This window comes from Oryzias latipes, chromosome 19 (assembly GCF_002234675.1).
Source record: "Oryzias latipes chromosome 19, ASM223467v1".
NCBI classification, from domain to species: domain Eukaryota; kingdom Metazoa; phylum Chordata; class Actinopteri; order Beloniformes; family Adrianichthyidae; genus Oryzias; species Oryzias latipes.
This window is the reverse complement of record NC_019877.2, coordinates 19,710,606-19,732,091: the sequence shown is the minus strand read 5'-3', so window position 1 is coordinate 19,732,091 and position 21,486 is coordinate 19,710,606. Positions and strand designations below refer to the sequence as shown.

General features: G+C 39.2%; 2 protein-coding genes across 5 annotated transcripts in view; one reads left to right on the top strand and one right to left on the bottom strand.

Moving 5' to 3' along the window:
* Positions 1-100: 100 nt before the first annotated feature.
* LOC101159865 (S-adenosylmethionine synthase) lies at positions 101-11,137 on the top strand. 4 transcript variants are annotated; one of them, XR_002872107.1, is made up of 11 exons: positions 101-220; positions 1,201-1,278; positions 2,262-2,384; positions 2,940-3,052; positions 3,141-3,284; positions 6,273-6,491; positions 7,644-7,826; positions 8,506-8,639; positions 8,729-8,832; positions 9,921-9,972; positions 10,737-11,137. XR_002872107.1 is itself a non-coding variant. In XM_023949452.1 (10 exons), the coding sequence occupies exons 1-9, from the start codon at positions 124-126 to the stop codon at positions 8,829-8,831; spliced, it is 1,194 nt and encodes a 397-aa protein (XP_023805220.1). In that variant the 5' UTR covers positions 101-123; the 3' UTR covers position 8,832; positions 9,921-11,137. The 4 variants fall into 4 exon arrangements, 2 of the variants coding, with proteins under 2 accessions (XP_023805220.1, XP_023805219.1); XR_002872106.1 differs by having other exon boundaries at positions 8,729-8,860; XM_023949452.1 differs by having other exon boundaries at positions 9,921-11,137.
* LOC101172699 (transmembrane protein 150A) overlaps positions 10,997-21,486 on the bottom strand; it is a 26,230-nt gene continuing 15,740 nt past the window's right edge. Inside the window, exons 6-8 of the mRNA XM_023949453.1 lie at positions 16,670-16,797; positions 12,422-12,599; positions 10,997-11,808 (exon numbers count right to left, since the gene is read on the bottom strand). Of these exons, the coding sequence (XP_023805221.1) occupies positions 11,564-11,808; positions 12,422-12,599; positions 16,670-16,797 (551 nt within the window). The 3' untranslated portion in view covers positions 10,997-11,563. The remainder of the gene's footprint in view (positions 11,809-12,421; positions 12,600-16,669; positions 16,798-21,486) is intronic.

Here is a 21,486-nt window from a genome sequence, read left to right as displayed (position 1 = left end):
CTTCTTCCACCCCGGAATGGTCTATCCCACGTGACGCCCTGCCCCCATGTGTATGTTGTCTTAAAGTCCTCCGGTCTGGACTGGACGGAGAAGACCCGACTCCGCGTAAAGACGCAGCTCCTCATGGAGATGAACGGCTCAGTGGACGGGAGCTGCGAGCGCGCTCCCGATGAAGGCGCCTTCCTCTTCACCTCCGAGTCCGTGGGAGAGGGACACCCTGGTGAGTGGGGGGTGTGGATCTTTTTCCCCGCAAAGAAAGACGCAAACCTTCGTGTCCCAGCGATCATGGATGAGTTTGAGGAATGTTCAGAACGCAGACTGGTGCATGCGCACAAGCTTTGAGTGCGCGTGAAAGAATGCAAAAAAAACAGTTCATTCCACTTGAATTATGACTTTATGGCTGCAAAGAAAAGCACAAAAACGTTTTAAAACAGTTAACTATTTAAAAAAATCCAATGAACAAATGTAATCAAGTGTGCATTTATTATAAACTTTTGAAAATTATAAGTGAAATAAACAGATATACGTGAAAAAAGACAGTTTGGATGTTTTTCAGCTTGAAAGGGGATATTTCTTGCAGGCCTCATTCATGACTTACTGCTGCAGCTGCTGGAGCCACGTGAACGTATGGAAGCACGTGCGCTGCTGTCATGGATGAAAGAGGACGATCACTGCTCTGTTTCCACATTTGGACCCTGATCTTGACTGCCAAACGCTTTTCAATTTAAAATGTTCCGGATCAATCACAGAAGAGACAGACTTTAGACCGGGTGACTCCCAGTGCATGCTGGGAAAAACTCCAATTCCACCTGTCAAAAAAACAACAGTGGTTTAAATAACATGTATTACTGTTTATTAAGTTTAGATGGAAATACTTCAGTGTTTCACATCATTTTAATAATTTGTTTAAAGCATAGAAAGAAACTTTTATTGATTTATTTTCAGAAGTTTTTTTTCTTTTCTGGGAGTATGCTGTGATATCTTGATGGAGTTCCCTGTTGCACACTGGCATGCCTTCCCACTCTGACATCTATTCATAGTTCCAAAAATCGCAGCAGGAAAGTTGTGGAACTCTGACGGAGCAGTGAAAGGGGATATTTCCAGGCTCCGCCCCCATCAGGAATCTGTAGTGAGCAGCAGGGGTCATAACCTGTTAGCACACAGATGCCCGCACTTGTAAACCCAATTCTTTCTTTCTAGATAAGATGTGCGACCAGATCAGTGACGCTGTGCTGGACGCTCACCTGAGCCAAGACCCCGATGCCAAAGTGGCTTGTGGTGAGTAATGGTTTTGGTCGCGTGGGTAAGGAAAAACAAAAGGAGGATGCCTTTTTTAAAATGTATTTGCAAAAAAACAACATTCTAATTATACCTATAACACTCTTAAACATAAGTATGCACAAACAAGCTTTTTGGCTTATTTACTAAAGTCCCACTCCAATCAACTTTTGATCTATTTTCAAATCATTCCCTGTGGTCTTTTAATTATGATTAGGACATTTTAGCAAAAATCAAAAACCCAGTGTGTCGTTTTTTAGGACATAGTTTCTGCAGAGCGGCAGGAGTTCAACAGAAATTCGCCTTTGAGATGCAGGCGGGACCTTCAGTGCAGAGCAACCCTGGCCCCACTTCCCATCATCCATTTATTTACATGCTCTCCTGCTAGCTTACAGCCCGTGATTCATCAAAATTTCATAAAGAAGTGCAATTTTAATCTTAACAATCTTCATATATTTCCTCTATCATGAAAAAAATACCTCAAGAACATGTTATAAACACCAAAAGTGGGTGAAGGATTTTAAGTGCTCACTTTAAATAATGCAGTGGAAATGAGGTGAAGGGTGGAATATGTGGAGGAAAGGGGAATGAGTGGAATGCACAGTGGTGTAGTGGTTAGCGCTCTCGCCTCACAGCCAGAAGGCCCTGGTTCTAATCCCAGTTGGGTCCTTTCTGTGTAGAGTTTGCACAGAAAGGGGTGAAGGGATTTTCTCCGAGCTCTCCCGTTTCCAGCCCAAAATCATGATTTCTTCAGTTGCTGGGTTGGCTCCAGGTTCTGAAGATGGATGAATAAAATAGGAACGCCTCAGGTTAGATGGTCAACAAGCTAAACTGAGATGAGGATGCTTGGGTTTGTGCTGCCAGGTAGGAGAACTGGTTCAAATATGTTACCTGTTAAAGCTGACTCTGAATTTTGTAAATAAATGAATGTTTCGTGATCATCCAGAGTGGTGTGTGTGATGTTCCGAGTGGTTTGTCCACAGAGACCGTTTGTAAGACGGGCATGGTGCTCCTCTGTGGGGAGATCACATCCCGAGCATCCGTGGACTACCAGAAGGTGGTGAGAGATGTCATCAAGCACATCGGTTATGACAGCTCCAGCAAAGGTTAGTGGGGGTAGAAAAACAGGAAGCATCCGCAGGTTTCTGTTTCCCAACATTTGGGCTGATTTGAAGAAATCAATAAACTGAATAAAATCAATCTTCAATTACAAAACAAATTCACGGAATAATTTCCTTTGAAATAAATGTTCTTGTTGTTTTATCAAGGAAATACAAGTTTTTTTTCTCAGTTATGGGTCAAATAAAACAGTTTTCCTTCTGGAAAGTTCCACCTTTGCTCAGTTTAAACCGATGATTCTGTGAAAACTTTCATTCTTTGCTAAACATAATTGTTTTTTTATACATAGAAAAATAAGAGCAGATGATGTAGAGGTCTATTTAAAAAGTTTTTGGTACAACAATAAGAAATAAACGAATATTAAATATTTGCAGATGAATTTGAGTTATTGGTGCAAATCCCTTAAATCTGCTGAATTGAGGACTTGGCTGCATGTTCCAACACTATTTATAAAGTGTTCTTGTTAATCTGGACAGTCATTGGTCAGTTTCTTTGCCTCTTGATTATTGTAAAATGGTCCACATGGGTTTCTGTGGGCGCAGGCTTGGACTATAAGACGTGTAACGTGCTGGTGGCGCTGGAGGAGCAGTCTCCTGACATCGCACAGGGAGTCCATGTTGATCGCATGGAGAGCGAAATCGGAGCAGGAGACCAGGTGATCTGAGTTTATAAGTAATGTTGATCCAGTGGATCCCTCTGCAGATCGTGTCGTCTGACTGACTGACTTCATGCTGTGTGGACAGGGTCTGATGTTCGGTTATGCCACAGATGAGACGGAGGAGTGCATGCCTCTGACCATAGTTCTCGCCCACAAGCTCAACGCTAGGATGGCCGAGCTGAGGCGAAACGGGACCGTTCCCTGGCTCCGCCCCGACTCCAAAACACAGGTGTGATGATGCGTTCAGGCACGACTTCCACTCAGGTTTTCTGGGTCTGATTTATTGCTGCATCCGCGCACTGTTTCAAGAGCTCATCCTTGTTAAGAAAGAGGTGAAAATGCTGAAATAAACTAAAAACAACCAAAAAATATCACATATGAATTATAAATGACGTTTTTACAATGGAGTTTTTGGGCCAGGGTGAGAAAAAAATTCTGGAGGATAATTTTTTTTTTAGTTCTTCACTTAAAGGAAAAAAAGTCGAAATGTTGAGATTAAAGTCTAAATGGTTTTAACCCGCTACAGCAAAGTTGCCTGTTTATTAGAGCCTTGCTTTAAGATGAAAAATGTGGAGTATTTTTTTAAGCTTAATATACAGATAGGTTTCAAAAACAAAGAAATTCTGAACCTTTTGGCGACTCAAAATCAGATTATTGTTAGTGTAGCCGGCTTTCCAGGGTTCGGTATCGTAAAGCTGAGTTTCTAATGCAAAATAAGGAGCTCAGAGACACGTTTGGGTGTAGAGGACCACTACTTTATTTTAAGTCCATTTGTCTCATTACGTCATAAACCTGTCATGCGCAGAAGAAACACCAAAGCGGAAGATAAACTTGTTTTTTTTCCTTTTCTTCTAACTTGTCGTGTCCAACAGCTGGGCAGACAGATGAGAACTGAAGGCCTGTTGTGTTGGACATATTTTACTTTAACAACAGGGGTTATGAATCTTCAGACAAACCAGAGGTATGTCTGAATAAACCCCTTTTGGAATTGAGGCCAAACTTTATTAATTTTAATCATATTTGAAATTTTTTTGTGTTGGACCGGACGGAAAAAGAAAGGAGGGAAGAAGAGAGAGGGATGTTAGAGAGAGGGGGGGATAGGAGGGTGATCATAGGAGGGGGGGGATAAGACCATGAAGCAGCATAAAGCAACAAGCTACTGGATGTTTATCATTACGGTAAGGGTTCAGATGTAATACAAATCTCAAAGGGCGGGGCCTGTCCACACACACACTGAAATGTTATCAACACACCTGCTAGCTGCAAAAATGTCCACATGTCAACATGTACACAAAACAGATAGTGTTCACACACGCATACTTATGCCTACAAACCAACTAGTGTGAAATATTTCATTCAATCAATCACACAAACTATTAGTGCAAAGGTGAGCTAACACCTGTGCTCAGTTGAGTGTTTTTGTTCTTCTAATATGGATGATGGAATGTAAAAAGGAGGGAGAGTGAGGTAAACACTGTTACATACATAGTCCCCTCCTCCAGATGAAACGTCACGTTTCAACATAAAACAACAAAAATACATGAAAATAGTCTGTTATATTAGCGTAAGAACGTTGAAAATGGCAGAAAGTGCTCCTCCTCCTCAGACGGAAGCGTCACACAGACGTAGAGATCTGGTCTTTAGTGGAGGAAGAAAGGATTGAAGTGGAGCTGCAGGGACACCGATGTCTTCATCAACGGGCTGCAGAGATCCTGCAAACCACCAATCAATAAATTAAACATTAATACATCCTAAATCAAACTAATGAGCTTTCAAACATTTGTAACGTTATCCATAAACATTCAGCTTCCCTGTTCAACTAAGTTTAGTCAGTCTGCTCTGCTGCTGCCTGATGTTCACCTGCTGCACTGTGTGCTCACTTCCACTTTAATCTCTTAAATTTATGAGTTTTTTTCTCGTAAATTTAAGATTTTAAATCTCGTAATTTCACTTCTTTTTTTTCTTCTTTTTTTTTGGTGGCCCTAAAATTCCGTTGTTCGTGTTTCAGCTCAGTAATGAGAAAACTTTTCCTTCCTTTGATGTTTCTTCAGATAAAAATTTATAATATTGGCCTGCAGATGAAGCTAGTGAGCAATTTAAATTCTGCTAAAGTAAAAAATAATGCAGAAAACAGTAACAAACTGTTCAAAAAAAGCTCCATCATTAAAAAAACAAATAAAAAAGTTTTGCCTTTTTTTTCTATTGGCTGCATATGAGAACTGGACCGAGTGAGTTTGATATCACCCATTAAAAAATGCCTTACTTCTGGCTCCAACGAAATAAAGTCCATTCAGTCTTCATCTTTCACAATAGGGACGTCACCATGTTGGAACCAGACCACGTCAGTAAGCAGTGATTGGTCCAAATCAGTCATTTCTATGGCAACCACCCTCACCAATCAGGAGGTCAACCTCCCTACCATGTGAATTTATCTGTAGCTATGAAAACAAAATGATATCTGTTTTTTCTTTCAGGTTGATCCCAAATTAAGGTCTTTTTGGAGCCAAAATGGTTTGATGCATACTTGCATCAGCTGAGAGACTCGAGTCTAAGTCAGACAATATGTTCATAGCCAAGCCAAATGTGGATTTTTTTTTTTTTTTTACATTTTCTGCCCTCTAACAAAATAATATAAAACATTAAAGTAAGAAAGTGATAATTTCTTGAGCATTTCCATGTATTCATTTATTTCTAAAACATCAAAAAGTTTAAAGTGTTCATCACAAACAGGAGGAAGTTTGAAAATGTCTTTTGAAAAGAAAAAAAGTTTTTTTTCTTTCATTTTTAATCAAATTAGAATTTTTCTCTCAAATTCTTTCTTGATGTAAATTCTTGAACTTCAGCAGATGGTATTAAACAGCAATATGTCAAATATATCTAATATATTCTTTAGTTCCTTTGAGCAAAAATATTAAACTTAGCGGCCACCTGAGTAGATGAAATGACTGATTCCTGACGTTGTCAGCTGACGTTCAGTCAGTAGAACCCGTGCAGAGCTGGGGTTCCATAGAATGTGTCTGCAGCCAACATGAACCTGTGCGCTGACATTTGAGCTGGGAGACGCGTTTCCTTCAACACTTTTAGCGACGCGTCCCTTTGAAGTGCTGCTTCCAGGTCGCCGCACATGAGCCATTCCCAAGAAAGAGGTGAAAACACGAGGGCAGAACTTCTGCTGAAAAATGTCAGCCCGTCTGAAGCCTTCTTTGTCCTCATCCAGGTGACGGTCCATTACAGTCAGGAAAGCGGCGCTGTGATCCCGGAGAGGATCCACACTGTGGTGATCTCGGTGCAGCACGATGACCACGTAAGCCTGGAGGAGCAGAGGAGCGTGCTGATGGAGAAGGTCATCAGAGCTGTGATTCCTGCTAAATACCTGGACGAGAACACCGTCTACCACCTGCAGCCCAGCGGGCGCTTCGTGATTGGTGGGCCGCAGGTAACGGCTTCACCGGGCTTCAGATGAACACAAGTAGATTCATTTTTATAGTTATTATACGTTCACTGCTCATTTTATACAGCAGAAAGGATGCTTGTCTTTTAGAGGTCCATCTTCTGGACTGTTTCGCTGCCGAAGAGACAATAAATAGTTGGAGATCACAACTTTGCTCAGCTTAATTTGAGGAAAGAAAAAATAAAAAAATATCTTGACTGCATCTTTGAGGAAGTGGGTTTAAATGCTGCTTTTCAGGACATTTGTACAGTTTTTATATTCACATTCAAACATTGAACTCCATCTGCAGTCCCCTTTGTCCTATCTTTTTGTCTGATCTGATATATTAGCTTAAAGCCCCACTCTGATCATCTTTTAATCTGTTTTTAAAGTGTTCCCAGTGGTCTTTCAATGATGATTATGCTGCTTTTAACCAAAATAAAATAAAAAACTGTTATTTTCTAGGACATATTTCTGCAGAGCAGCAGGAGTTCATTAGAAATTCACCTCTAAATGGTGGGCAGGATTATTGGTGCAGAGTAAGCCCGCCCCTACTTCCCGTCATCCATCTGTTTACCTGCTCTCCAGTTAAGCTTACAGCCCCTCACATCCCCAACCAAACATTACAGGTGCAACAAAAATGGTGAGCAATATCGGAGCTATCCACAGTTTTGAGCCAGATTCCAGCTCGGATGAGGAAAACAAAGACGTTCATGGATGAAGTCGTCTGCAAGTGGATGAACTGGAATGGAGCGGAGCAGGGAGCTCGTGGCCCACCCAGCATGTTTTCTACATCACAAATAGGTTATTTTTAAAACAGCATTTTTCACAAATTAAAAAAAAACCTCAGAAATGCAATCTTAATGTTAATTTTCTAAATAAATGTCCCCTATAATGAACATGTTAAAAACACAGTTTTCATCTGAGTGGGTCTTTAATTTGTCTCCTGACTCCTGTTCGGGTGATCATGTACCCCTTTGTCTAAAAACAGATGATCTTCTGTTTTTTTCTCAATTGTCTCCCGCTTCTTTGCGGAGAGTCGCCTTGCAGTCCAGTCCATTTCTCCTAACGGTTCTAAAACGGCTCCTAAAAGTCATGTGACCACATTCTGTATCCCATTTCTCTGTGCGTTCACTTATTTTTACTTTTTTTTCCCAGGGGGACGCAGGAGTGACGGGCAGGAAAATCATCGTGGACACTTATGGGGGTTGGGGGGCCCACGGAGGGGGGGCTTTTTCGGGGAAAGACTACACCAAGGTGGACCGCTCGGCTGCCTACGCCGCCCGCTGGGTGGCAAAGTCTCTGGTGAACGCCAGGCTGTGCAGGCGGGTGCTGGTGCAGGTAAGACAGCACGAAAGTCATCCTCCTTTCTTCCATAAAACCTTTTTCTTATCTTTTTAACCTATTTTAAACATTTTTGCTTTGAAGTTAAAGGGGATATTTGAAAAGGAAGAAAGATTTTTGACTCACCAATGACTAAAACATGTCAGAAGAACTGTTGAGAAGAAATCCAGTGAAGCCTTTTTTTCAGCCTGTTTGCTTTTCTGTTGAGATTTCAGAAAACCTTTTGGAAAAAAAAGCTTTAATTTTTGTCTTTTATGCCCTGATGGGATCGTGTCTGTGATTTATAACAAACTCAGATGATTGCTGATTCATGTGATACATGAACCTCTACAGACTCATGCAGAAAACACAAAAAAGTGCACAAGTTGGTTTAAAAATAAATAAAATTTAAGACTTAAAGATCCCGTTCCAATTTTGTATAGAGCAGTTTGAAAGCTGTTTGAAAGCTGCAGGGGAACAAACTTCCACCTGAGTCATTTTTACTGCTCTCTTCTGCTTCTTTAGTTTGTCTTTGCTGCTTTTGTGTAGTAAAGTAAAGACAGAAGCCTCATGCATGGATGTGGTGCACAGCAGCTTCTTCTTGTTCTTGCCCTGCATGGATGTGGCGCCTCCATTTGCTCAAACACAATGGCGGTGGATACATTCTATTTCCTGTGTTGTTGTTTTTTGTCTCCAGGTTGCGTATGCCATCGGAGTCGCTCATCCTCTCTCCATCTCCCTCTTCACCTTCGGCTCCTCTCAGAAGAGCGAGAAGGAGCTGCTGCAGATTGTTTACAGAAACTTCGACCTCAGACCCGGGGTCATTGTCAGGTCTGGATAGTTGGCCCCTCTACTTTAGCGCATGACGCTGCTCGGCTTCACACTCCGATTCAACTCTTTGGTGTTCCACTGTGCTGCAGAGACCTGGACCTGAAGAGACCCATTTACCAGAAGACGGCTTGCTACGGACACTTTGGCAGGAAGGAGTTTCCCTGGGAGGTCCCCAAGAACCTGGAGTTTTAATGTGTGTTAAATCAAAGATCCCCACACAGGTCTGCCGCACAGGGTTATGGGAGGCCATGGAGGGGAGGGTGTAGAGTCTCGGATGGGTTTCTGTTATTGAGGTTTCACACCTGATAGCTGAGATCTCGAATGAACGTTTGAGAAGGAGTTCCAAGCTGCTGCTCAACGTCAGTCGGCTCCAAAATCAAACCACTCTTTTGTGAGTGATTATGAGCTCCCCCTGCTGGCCAGACAGGTTATGTCCTGTTTGGATTTCGTGTCACAAATACACCAAAATTAAGAAGTTTTTCCTGTTTTTCCCCACATTTTAGAAAGGAAACTTGCGCAAAAATTGATTTTCATGAAAACATTTTAGGAATAAATCTTAATTTAGGTCTAACATAAATATATCTGTTTCTTTGTCACAATGCACCAGAAAAAAAACTCTTGATCTCACTGGTTTAAAAATGAAAGAGGCTTCAAATACCCCAATCAGCTGCAGGCAATAAGTTAAAATGCCCAAGTTCTTTTTATAGTTTTGTTTGTTTTTATTTTTGATTTAATTTTTTTGTCTTCATTTTTTTTATTTTACTTTCATTTTAGTTTTTTTTTTTTAAATAAAAGCCAAACGTAAAGAAGAAAATAAGCTCATCTGTCTTAGATGATGTAAATGAAGATTTTTAGAGAGTGATGCTTTTAGGGCCTCAGCCTCTGTTTCAGCAAATATGATTTTTATTCTTCAAAGGTTCATTTTTATGCTTTAGAACTTTATAGATTTTTAAAAATATATATGTTTTTAAGACCTGTGGAAAAGATTGTAATACCAACTAAAGGAGTTTAAAAAGTTAAAGCTAACTTTTTAATGTTTGACCTTTTTAAGCAAAAAGACCCAGACAAAGCCATTTAAGTAAAACACTAAAATGTGTGGATTAGGATCAGCTGATTGAAATCATGGCAGCTTAATATCACAGGAACAGCAGGAACCTCAGTAAAACATCTGCTGCGTTCATACTTCATATCGGGTTTAGTGTTGCAATTTGATGGAGTTAGGCTTTTTTCCAACTTAACGGACAAAATTTGGAGACGGTCCTTTTATATTTTAACTTGCAGACGACTTCACTAAATGAGATCCAGGAAGTGGAGGAAGCTGATCATCCCTCAGGTGAACTGGAACACAGAATCGCAGCCTGACCTCCTCTGTCATTAGTGCCTGACTTGGTGTTTAACCCTTGTGCTATCTTAGATGAGCCCACCCTTACATTGATGTGTTCTCCCTACCATGACAAAGGTGGATAAAGGTGGAAAGATTTCATTTAATCCATGGACACCAGTGAAGATCACAAATCATTGAAGAAAAAAGGTTCAGCGCACTGTCTAGTGGGTCTAGATGACCCAACTCCCAATGTTAAAGTGCCTAGGATAGCACAAGGGTTACACATGACCATGATCTTTGTTGGGGGAAAAAAAACAAAACACAATTTTCAGTGGGGTTTTTTTCAACAAAGATCATGGTCATGCGTAAAGTAACACTTGTAGAGAGAGAAAAAAATATTTTTTTTTCTACCATAATAAACGTTTTTTTAAGAATATAAGAATGTTAATTTAGGGAATTTCTACCCCAAATTACCTAATAAATTACCCTGTTTATGTCAAGAATCAATGTCTAATAATTAAAAAATGGAAACATTATTTTTATTTAAACTTTGGGAAAAAATCAAGGTAAACCAAGGTGTAAAATCTGTTAAATATTGCAAGTTTAAATTTTTATGGCTTTCAATTGAACTAAAGAAACGCAAATGGGTAAATTTAGAATTATGTTAAAAAAAATCCCTTTTTGTTCCGGAAAGTCTGCAGGTTTTTATCATAAAAGACTCTAAACATTCTGGTTTTGAAGTTTTCTCTACTTGATCTAATTCTGTGTTCTAGATAAGTCGTGTATCACTGAGGTGGGATGTGATCAGTGGAGGACCAGAAACACAAACCTGGGAATTTTTTAGTTCCTCCTCCTTTTGGTTCCACTCCAAACCTGCTCTGTGTGAGTGGATTTACTCACAACTGAAAAAGCTGAAATGCCTTTTTTTTTTCTTGTGTATGGATTTCAGAATTTAAGTTTTTCTGTTTGATTCAAAATAGCTAACTTTGCATTTCAAAAAGTTGGTCCAGTTTTTTTTAAAGCAGTTTCTGTGTCAAAATGTAAATTGTTGTTTTATTTTCTTCAATAACCAGCAGTTAAAACAACGTTTCCATCTGAGATGAGCTTATATGCATAATGATAATGCTTTGGCTGTTTTTTACTGTAAATATTAAAAGCAACTTGGTATAAATGACATGTTTCTGGCACATAGTAAGACTTTCTGGAGGGGGGGGGCTTGAAGACTAATGTATGAAAACTTCCTGAGAGAACAATCAACAAAGCCGCTTTAGTGAAGCTTCTAAGGCAGTTTGTTGGATGAAAGACAATCCCAGCCAAGCACTCAGAGGGAGGCATGTTGTACAAGAAGGAGAAGTCAAACAAACACACATGAGCACATGCTGCTGGCCTTTGAGCTCAGGAAGGCACGTGTGCCGTTATGCAATTGTACTGTAGTCAGTGCAGGCGGTATAGAAGTTCACCTCGATCACCGCTGAGCAGAAAAGCTTTATGCTTTGGTCTCTGTGTGCAAAGGTGAGGGTGCTGACTGCAGTTTGTGGCCTCCAACATCACACTCTTCCAGGTTGCTCCCTAACATCCAGCGTGGCTGACTTCAGGTCAGCTACAGGATTGTTAGATTGTCTGTCTGGGGGAGACCTGTGGTTCCTGCAGCCTCCGCCTTCTGCTGACAGGTGGAGAAAGTGTCTGGACCTCCTCTGGAGAGCACCATCAGAGTGTCCCCTGACATGCCCCTGAACTCAAAGGCAAACGTCCCGTAGAAAACCATGATGAACATGCAGTAGATCCACTCAAAGATGGCGGACATGTGCTGCAGAGAAAAGCTCTCCTGGCAAAAAAAAACTCCACCTGGAGAAGGGAGGCAAGGAGAACAACGCAAGGAAAAACTGCACAAATATTAAAAACACTTAAAACAAAATAAGCTTTTTTTTTTAAAACGAATTTTAACAGTAAAACGTTATTTCTAAACTTATTAGCAATTCAATAAAAGACTTGATGTCATTCCTGTTGAGCTCATGCAAAGCTCCGGAGCTTCAAACTTCCTGCAGGCCTTTTTTGTTGCTTATAATCCTAAACACAAGATGGCAGCACGAGTTAAAAGACAAAAGCTTCTGAATATCTTGTCATTGCATGCCAATTAAAAGACCAAATTTAGGCGTATTTCTTAGAATGAGCTGTCATGCTTTAGGAGCTTCTGTTTGTGCGTTGATAAAGGTGTTTTTTGTGATTGACAGGTGGACGGACTCAGTAAAATTGTATCTCTCGTCTTTTCACCTGTTATTCTGGAAACTGAGGGGCATTCATTCAGCTTTTGAGGGGTAAGTTTCAGTTTTAGTCTTGAAAGAAGCTCAATATTTCAGAGGGAGACGAATTTATTATCAAAAAACAACTAATCACAATAGAATAGTGTCGTTGTACTATTAACAGTTCATGGCTAAACAGCAACACATCTAAAGGATACTGAGCACCAAAGCGACGAGAGCCAGCAGAGTGATGCAAACGCGGAGGTGACCCATCCAGAACTCCTCCTGGGTTTTGGCCAGTCTGTAGGTCAGAGCTGACTGGAGAAACACAAACAACATGCTGCATGGAAAAGCCACTCCAGCCCCGACGTAATGCAGGACTTTGGCAAAATCCACCTGAGAAACATAAAAAATAAAAGAAAAGAGTTATGTGCATAGAGGAATAGCAGTTACCTGACCTTGACATTAACATTTCGGTGAAGAAAAGCCCATGGATCTTCTATATTAACTTAATCCAGGGTCATGTGTTTGCTTGAGCCTATCGCTGTTACAACAGGGCCACGCTGGGGTGAGGTAGGGTACACTCTGGACCATTTGCAAGTCCATTGCAGGGCCACACATACACCAAAGGGACCATTCAGAGGCATCAATCTATCTATCAACTGTTTTTGGACCTTGGGAGGAAGCCAAAGTTCCCCAGAAAACTCCATCTAAACAACCTCCACACAGAAAGGACCCAACTGGGTTTTGAACCATCGCCTTCTTGCTGTGGGAAAACAGTGGGATCAATCATAGGAAATGGAAGGTACGGAATGCCAGAAGGGTCTAAAAAAATGCAATTGGAGAAAAATGATATACAAATGCAGAAAAGTTATAGAAAAGACATTTAATTCAGTTTTTTTTACAAGATGTTTTGGTGGTTTTTCAAAAAGAGAGACGTGACTAAATAAATGAGGACAGTGACGAGTTTCTGCTTGTGAAGATTTTTCAGGTGCTGATGAGTTTTTGCAAACTTTAGACAGAAATAAATGTGAAATAAAGTGCTATCTGTCAGGCTGACCCCCTCCTGTCCCTTCTGTTTCAGTCTTCTGGACATGCTCTTCTATAAAGAAATAAGGAGAGCAAGTTCAACGTCTATACCTGAGTTCTCTGGGACAAATCAGAGAACTCGAAATCCAGACAGTTAAGGAACCACAAACGTAAAACAGGAGAACACCAACCTTAACCCTTGTGCTATCTTAGCTGACCCCACCCTTTCATTGACGTGTTCTCCCTACTATGACAAAGGTGGATTAAGTTGGAAAGATGTCATGTAATCCATGGACACCAGTGAAGATCACAAATCATTGAAGAAAAAAGGTTCAGAGCACTGTCTAGTGGGTCTAGATGACCCAACTCCCAACGTTAAAGTGCCTAGGATAGCACAAGGGTTAAACTCTGGATCAACTGCATTATACCAGATCACATACTGAAAGCACAACTGATTTATACCAAATATTTCAAATAATGGAAAGAATTTGTTGAACCAAAAACAAAAAATTGAAATAATTACGAAAAATAGTAGTCTTTGGCAGCAGAATTTTCTATCACTGTGTTTCGTGAAAACCTCAGAGATTTCTGCAGATGCCACAAAAATGTCTGAAAGTGAAGACAATGATGCACACATGTTACAAAACAGAGCTGATAAAAACAGAAAGACACGAGGGCTATCTTGACTCAACAATCACACCATTATAATAGAGTAACCATCTCATTGAAAGAGCGTCAAAGGAAAGAACTGAATCATCTGTGCCAGGAAGCAGTAATGATGGTCATTTACCAGGTCATACTCCACAGAGGAAGCCAACAGCAGGTCAGTGTGAACTGAGGAACTAATAACCAAGAAAATTAGACTCGGATCTGAAAAATGCCATTTTCTGCACCATCATTTTCAAACACTACAGTTCTCTAGGTCCACCACTTTTAAAAAGTCATAAATGCGGCTTCAGATGGGCAAAAAAACTACGACTTGGAGGAAAATACTGATTACTGATTAATTAGTCTGAAAAAAGTAGAAAAACAAAGTCTAAGAAAAGCTTCGCTCAAATGCAGACTTGTTGAATGAAAACTATGGACACTCGCATGTTACGTCACACGTTAAAAGAACAACTGCTTTCAGAACATTTTAAGTTTCTATAAAAACTTTACTTTACCCTTCCCTTTTGGCCATTTTTGAGTTTATTTATGCCTCTGTGTTGGTGATGCACCTTCACACCTGCAGAACGTAAAGCGCTCACAAGAAGTGAGAAGAGCTCTTACGTTGGGGGTGTGAGGGGCTAAAAGTTAGCAGGACAGCATGTAAACAGAGAACTCTCAGTTATGGGTGGTCCCGTCCATAACTCAGAGGTGCATTTCTGATGAACTCCTGGCGCTCTAAAGAAAACATTTTATAAACGATTTTGACAAAAAAAACAGCATCATTATAATTTAAAATAACAAACTGAACATTATAAAAAAGGTGACATTAAAGTCATTTCTAACAGGAGCCATTGAGGAATAAGATGACCAAAATCTGCAGAAGAAATCAATCACAGTCCAGTTTCTGTCTGTTACATCAAAAGGTTAGACGTGTTCATATTTCATTCAATAGATTATCTCTGCAAAACAGGTTTTTACAAACACAAAGTTCATGTCCTAATGCTTCTGCGTTTGCACAGAGCAAATCCTGAACCTCTTCCATTTATAAATCTGCCTTTTCTCTAAACAAACTCTAACAATTAACAGCAAAGAGTTTTTCTTTGACTCTCAGCTTGAGGCGTTTTGAAAAAACTAGACAAAATAGACCTTGGAAGGGCTTCAAAGAGACTAGAGCCTGCAGGAGAGAAGAACTACTGGCAGACTTAACATCTTCATGCATCAGTTACTGCAGGATTTGGTGACTTGTCCGTCATTGAATTATGGCAGGAATAGTCTGTGCATGACAACATCCAGCTGCAGCTGTTGCTGTCATGATTAGTAATTTGTTTCTGTCGTTCTTTTTTGCTTTCGCGGTTCAGTGTTTAACATTTCTCTGTGTTGCTTCTGTTCTGGTAAAGCGTTGGAACAAATGCACATTTTTCCCACTCTGACTACATTTTTCCTGTATTCTGTTTTTTTGGAAAACTTCAAGAAGCTGTTGCAAGTTCTCAACGTTGACCAACATTTTTACTAATCTTTTTGTTATATTGGGGGATTAGATGAATATCTGTGGTTTTTCTCTTATCAGCAGGGTAACATGTTTAAGTCAAGATAAATTTGTTTCAGCGTTTTTTTGCCTTTTGTTTACCCAGAGCTTCTTTTTTTGTGTTTCTACATAAAAAGTAAACAATTAAATGCTGATTTTAAGCTGGAATCATGTTTTTTATTTGAGGTCGGTATAAAGTGTATAAAAGCTATAATGGTCAACAGTCAACAACTATTTGCAATATTTTTTTAATTAAAGTTGAGTAAAGTGTCAAAATTACTTTTGGGGGGCTGATCAAGAGGCTTTACTATTTCCACAACCAACCCCACACAATACAATACTTTGAAATAAGCGTCAAATCTGATCAAAGATCCCAGCTCAGATTCAAAAAAAGTCACTGAACAAAGGCGAGAGGCACATTGACAGTGAGATCACAGTCTGCTTTCCTGAGTTATGTAACTTACAGTGTGAAAGTTGTGCTTTTCCGCAGGAAGGAAGGAATTGTTTGTTTGTTCCTCTGATATCTTTTTCAGTAACGGAATGGGATTGTTTTGGATAATCTCTGGCATTCTTACTCTAAAATTAAATCAGAAACATCAAACTAAATATATAACCATGTTTAAATTATTTAAGACTACATTTTACTTTAATAATGGATTTTAGAATTGCAAACTTAAGCTAAGTTCAATATTTATTTGTTTTTTTGGCTTTAGACAAATGTAAAATTCTTAATGTTTAGCGATACACAAAAAAACACGTTTTTCAACGTTTTACTTCTGTGCAACTAAAGTCTGAACTTTGTTGACTCAATTTCCAATTTTAGGTATATTTCAAATACAATTAGATATATATATTTTTTTTTAAACAACAAAAAATTTTAAAGAGCGTTAAATATAGACTTTGTGTCTGAAGCAGTTCTTGTCCTTTTATAGTCTGGTGCCTCAATCCTGCAAGCCCTATTTAGAATATAAACTCTATATAAATAAGAATACAAGTCCTATGATATAATGAGAAAGAAAATGTGTTTAGGTTTATAGTTGTAGATTTTAGTTTTGTTATAAGAATCTGTATTTTTAGGTTCATTAAATTAACAAAGTCCATGAAAACACATTCCATCCCCCTCACCCCCTTTGGATGAAGTGAATGATTAAGAAGACAGAGAGAAAAAGAAGGGAGGGGAAAAAAAATAATAATTACATCTCTACTGTTTAAAATCTGAGGGGAAATCTGGTTTCATCTGGCCAGCACGAAAGCAGCCGATTACCTGAAAATTTCCCACCATGATGAGGCCGGCGGCACAGATCCAGCCGGTGGAGAGGCCAGCCGTGTTGAGGACACAGTTATGGTGCTTCTCAATCACGTGGGCGTAACGAAGGAGGCCAACCAGCATCACTGCAGGAACAGACGACGGAATAGTGACTTCACCTGAACAACTAGGTCTCTAAGAAGAACAAAACCCAGAGTACATTTCAATCCCACTGGATTATCACACACTTCTTACTGTTTAGTATTTTTTCTAAGGCAAAGCACTTTTTCTGCTAAATTTAAATGTACATGTAACTGGTGTTAGAGAGTAGCCTGTGTAACAGGTGGAAGTGACTCATTTTAGAACAATGTAAAGAAAAGGGGAATACCATCGAAGTACAAGTTTGTCTATCTTAATAAATCTTCATAAATGCTAAAACTAGCACTTATTCTGAGAACATAAATCCAAAATAATGAAAAGAAATGCCAGTCTAACTTGTCAACATTTTTTGAACATTTAAATCATATCTTTAAAGTCCCACTCTGATGAAAATGCTGTTTGTTTGTTTTTTTAACACCTTCTTGTGGCATTTGTCTGATGGAGGACATATAAATTAAAATTATTAGAGAGAAAACTAAAAGATTAAAATTAAAAGATTAAAATTTCTGAGTATTTTTTCATTCAAATCATTGTGAATCAGGAGAAGATGAAAAAATAAATTTGGAAAATGATTGTAGTTGCTATGCACAAACTACTATTGGTGGGCCATGAGATCCCTGCTCTGCTCCATTCTGATGAATCCACTTGCAGACAAATAGATCCATGAACGTCTTTGTTTTCTTCGCCTGAGCTGGAATCTGGATCAATACTGTACAACTGGATAACTGCAATTTTGGACACCATTGTTGTTGCACTGTTGTGATGTTAGTTTGGGGTTGTGAGGGACTGAAAGCCAGTGGGAGAGCACGTAAACAGAGGGGGGCGGACTTTCACCGTGCCAACAGTCCCACAAACGACTCAGAGGTGCATTTCTAATGAACTCCTGCTGCTCTGCAGAATCTATGTCCTAGATAACGACAGGAATTTTGATTTGGGCTAAAAACAGCATAATCATAATTACAAGACCACTGGGAATGCTCTTACAGTGCTTACACTATTTTTCGTTTACAGTTATCAAAATAAAACACAATTAGGTTAATAAAAACTCAAAAAATACAAACTTTTTGCTTTAAACTAGCAGAAAAATAATAATTCTTGGGCTGTATAATATTCAGTTTGAAGTGATTCTAAAATTTAGCTTTACTCTAATTTTTCTTTTTTGAATGCTTGCTTTTTTGAACTCTTTGTTTTAGATTTTGATATTTTATAAGATTTCTTTTTAAGTAAAAATGACTTACTGCATAGACAGATAATTTTACTACTTTCTAGGGATCTTCTTCTTAAATTGGTGTTGTTTTCCTATTTTCAGGCTACATCTTATTGCAGTGTGCAGTTCTGGCATCACTACCAAGTTCTAGAAGTAAAAGCTAAGAAACAACTTTCATATGTCACAACTTCCTGTTTCCTGCATATCTGTTACTCTGCGTTACATCTTGGTGACCACAGTACCAGACACGCCTTTCAATCCTACCTGAGCCTAAATTTGTATTACTCTTTCCAGTTTTTGTTCCTCTCTGTCAGCATATCTGCACTTTTGTTGCAGTTTTATTGCACATGAAGTTACTTTTTGCAAGGAATGAGGCTTTCATTGAAACCCTGAGTCCTCTGTTTGTGTTGTGGGGTCAGCAGGCTCAGAAAGAAGCGATGATGATGCAGATCTTGTGTGAGCAGATCCCTGGCGTCTGTTTATCCTGCAGGTCCTTCAGAGCTTCACCGCCGCGTCACACGGCTCTCCCACACTTCCATGTGACGGGGTTCACATCTGCCTTGAATCAGGCTGCAGGCTGCAGAGGGCGACTGTTATGATGTTCCCGTTGGTAGTCCAGCAGCGAAGCCAGCGCACAGTTTTTGATGATCCAGCGCACGTGGTCAGCGTGAGTCCAGGGAGGGATGGACTTTCTGATCTATGACCATTCTTCTATTCTTTAATCCCGCCACACCTCAGAGTTAAACAAACTCCCATCAGAAATATAAACAGCGTATTGTTTATAGGAGCAGAATCAAAATGGGGAGAAGTTTTTGATGTTGGGGAAATCTCCTCTGTGAGCTTGCTTGCAGCTATTTCTTACAGCTCAATGTCTGGCTACAGACAAAAAGGAAAACATATTGTTTCGCCCAGAGAAAGGAACAAAAAAAACTTTTTTTTCCCCAGCATCTTCAGATCTGTCAGTTAGTTTTGGCACATGTGGAGGCTGTTCTCTCCTGCTCATTAACATTAAACATTAAATTCATCTTCCTGCTCTCATAAAAGAACCACATCTTTACTGTTTCTGCTTTAAATTAGATTGGACACCTCAAAAAAAACAAAAGAAACCAGAGTTTACCCAAACAGTATTTTAGTAAAGCATTAAGAATTCAAGAAAATATGTAGAAATAAAGTCACTAACATGAGAATCTGGAAAACAAATAATGATGAAAAGGAAAGAAAGATACTACACTTGAATGCATCCATGAGAGAGTTCCCAGAGAAACAAGCTGTCGAGTAAAAAAGAAAACAAAGACTCACAGTTGACAAAAACATCTGGATTATCTACAAAAGACTTGGACAAATTTTCTGATGAGACAAAAGAGAACATTTCTAAAACGCATGCAAACAACATTTAAGAAACAGATATCATAGCCAGAGTCAGGCATGGTGGTGGTAAATGCTCCTCTGTGCCTTTAGCTTCCTGTATGCATTTTTAAACAAAATACTGGATTTGATAGACTGGTAGAGTCACCACATCCATTATGTCCTCATGGAGTAATAATGTCCACTGTTGTAACTCAGTGAGAAAAGGTACCTCAACATTTACAGTATATTTGATAAGCTGGAACCTCGGTAGAGTATAGAAAGCATTGACTGTAAATGAGAACTGGACCAATTGAGTGTGATGTCACCCATAGAAAATGGTTTACTTCTAGCTCCAACCAAGTAAAAATCAATTCAGTCCCTTTTTTCATGAAAATGTTGAAGCCAGATGACATCAGAAAGCAGGGATTGGTCTGAGATGGTCCCATAGACTTCTATAGAGAAGTCTATGGGACTATGTTGTCTGGGTATTTCCTGTTTGAAACACAAGGGGGGAGGAGTCACTCTGTCCAGCTTGCATATACAGTCAATGGTGAAAACAGTAAACAGTGTCATGTTTAGTGACACTGTTAACATGGTTGGCTCAGTTACTGTGCGATCGCCATCGCATCCAAAATGGTCCCAGTGGTCTTCAGAGGGGTTGAATTCAGCTCTGCTGGTTCCATCCTTTCCATTCTCAAATTCTGGATGTAATTTAAAAAAAAACGACTTTGTGTACAGTTGAGTATTCACTTTACGAGGGTAGAGTTTGACCTTCTAGCTGTTACTTTAGCAAATCCAACCTTTCTTAGATTCAGCAATAATAATGGTCTGCATTGATGATCTCTGGCTTTTTTACTGGTCATTTTTTTCAGGACTTGGATTAAAAAAGTGTGGTCAGTTCATGTAAAATGGGCAGCAGGTTTGTCTCACATCAGCAAATACCTTACTTCCTTTTTCCCTTTAACTCTTGTGTGTTTGTGAATCATGATTAATATGAATAAATTTAGGCATAAAATATAAAAAGCTTTTGGGTGGGAGTTAATAAGATTTTTCTAATCTCTCTTTTTCAAACATTAGATCGCTTTCTGTTTATCATGTTTATTTTTTGGGGTTTGAAAATAAAAGAAAATCAGTCAATCAAATCAGCATTTTGAAAAATGTTTTTTAGTTAATCACAATAACCAGTAACATAGAAATATGTATTTTTTCCTGTTAATAAACAGTATAACTCCTGTTTACATTTTATTCACTGGTACTTTTTAAAAAAATCTCAACTGTGTTTTATCCGTCCCACTCCATACTACAACATGGACATTTTTTCATTTCTCAAATTAATTTTTTCAATTTTTTATTATTACTACTATTATTTTTAATCCAAGATGTTTCTTAGTTTGCTCTAAATTTAACACCTATTATTATCTACATTAAATAAACCTATTTTTTTTCTTCTTGTTCATTTTTTTAACCAAATTTGCATGTGTGTCATCAAATTGAATGGTGTCAACTTCAGTCAAAAATTAAAAAAAAATACTAATTCAGAGTTTCTGTTCTGCAGCAAAACTGTCCAAAAGGACTCAATCCCCCGATCCAAGTGGCACAAGCTCTTTTTACCAGGAACTCTGCAGGTCTGCATGTTTGGCCTCCAAGGTCAGTTTTGTTCAATTTTGCTTGCAGAAGCTTCAAACATGAGCTGTGTGTGAGATCTGACTCATTCCTGGAAAACATACCCCTTTAAAAAGCCTGGCATGCCTTTCCTTTGAAATCCTATTTCCTAGAAGGTAAATATCCTCACAAATATTTATAAAACAAATGGAGCCAAAAATCAAGAAGCACACGGTCCTGAATCCTGAGGAGACCACCCTAAACGCAAGATTTAAGCTGTTTTAGGACACAGCAGAACAGAGGGCAGGCTGCTTGTCTGGAATGCTTGTGGGTTGCATTAACAAAATAAAAAGGACATGTCCTTTTCATGGTATGGAAGAGATTTTTTCTCTCAGACTGTGAGGTAAAACAGCGCCTGGCAGGGAATTCTGGGAAGTGGAGACTTGGCAGGAGTCTCTGCAGCTGGAAAAACAAGCCTGAGGTTTTGACTGCACAAAATCCAGTTCAGTGAAGTTTCTGC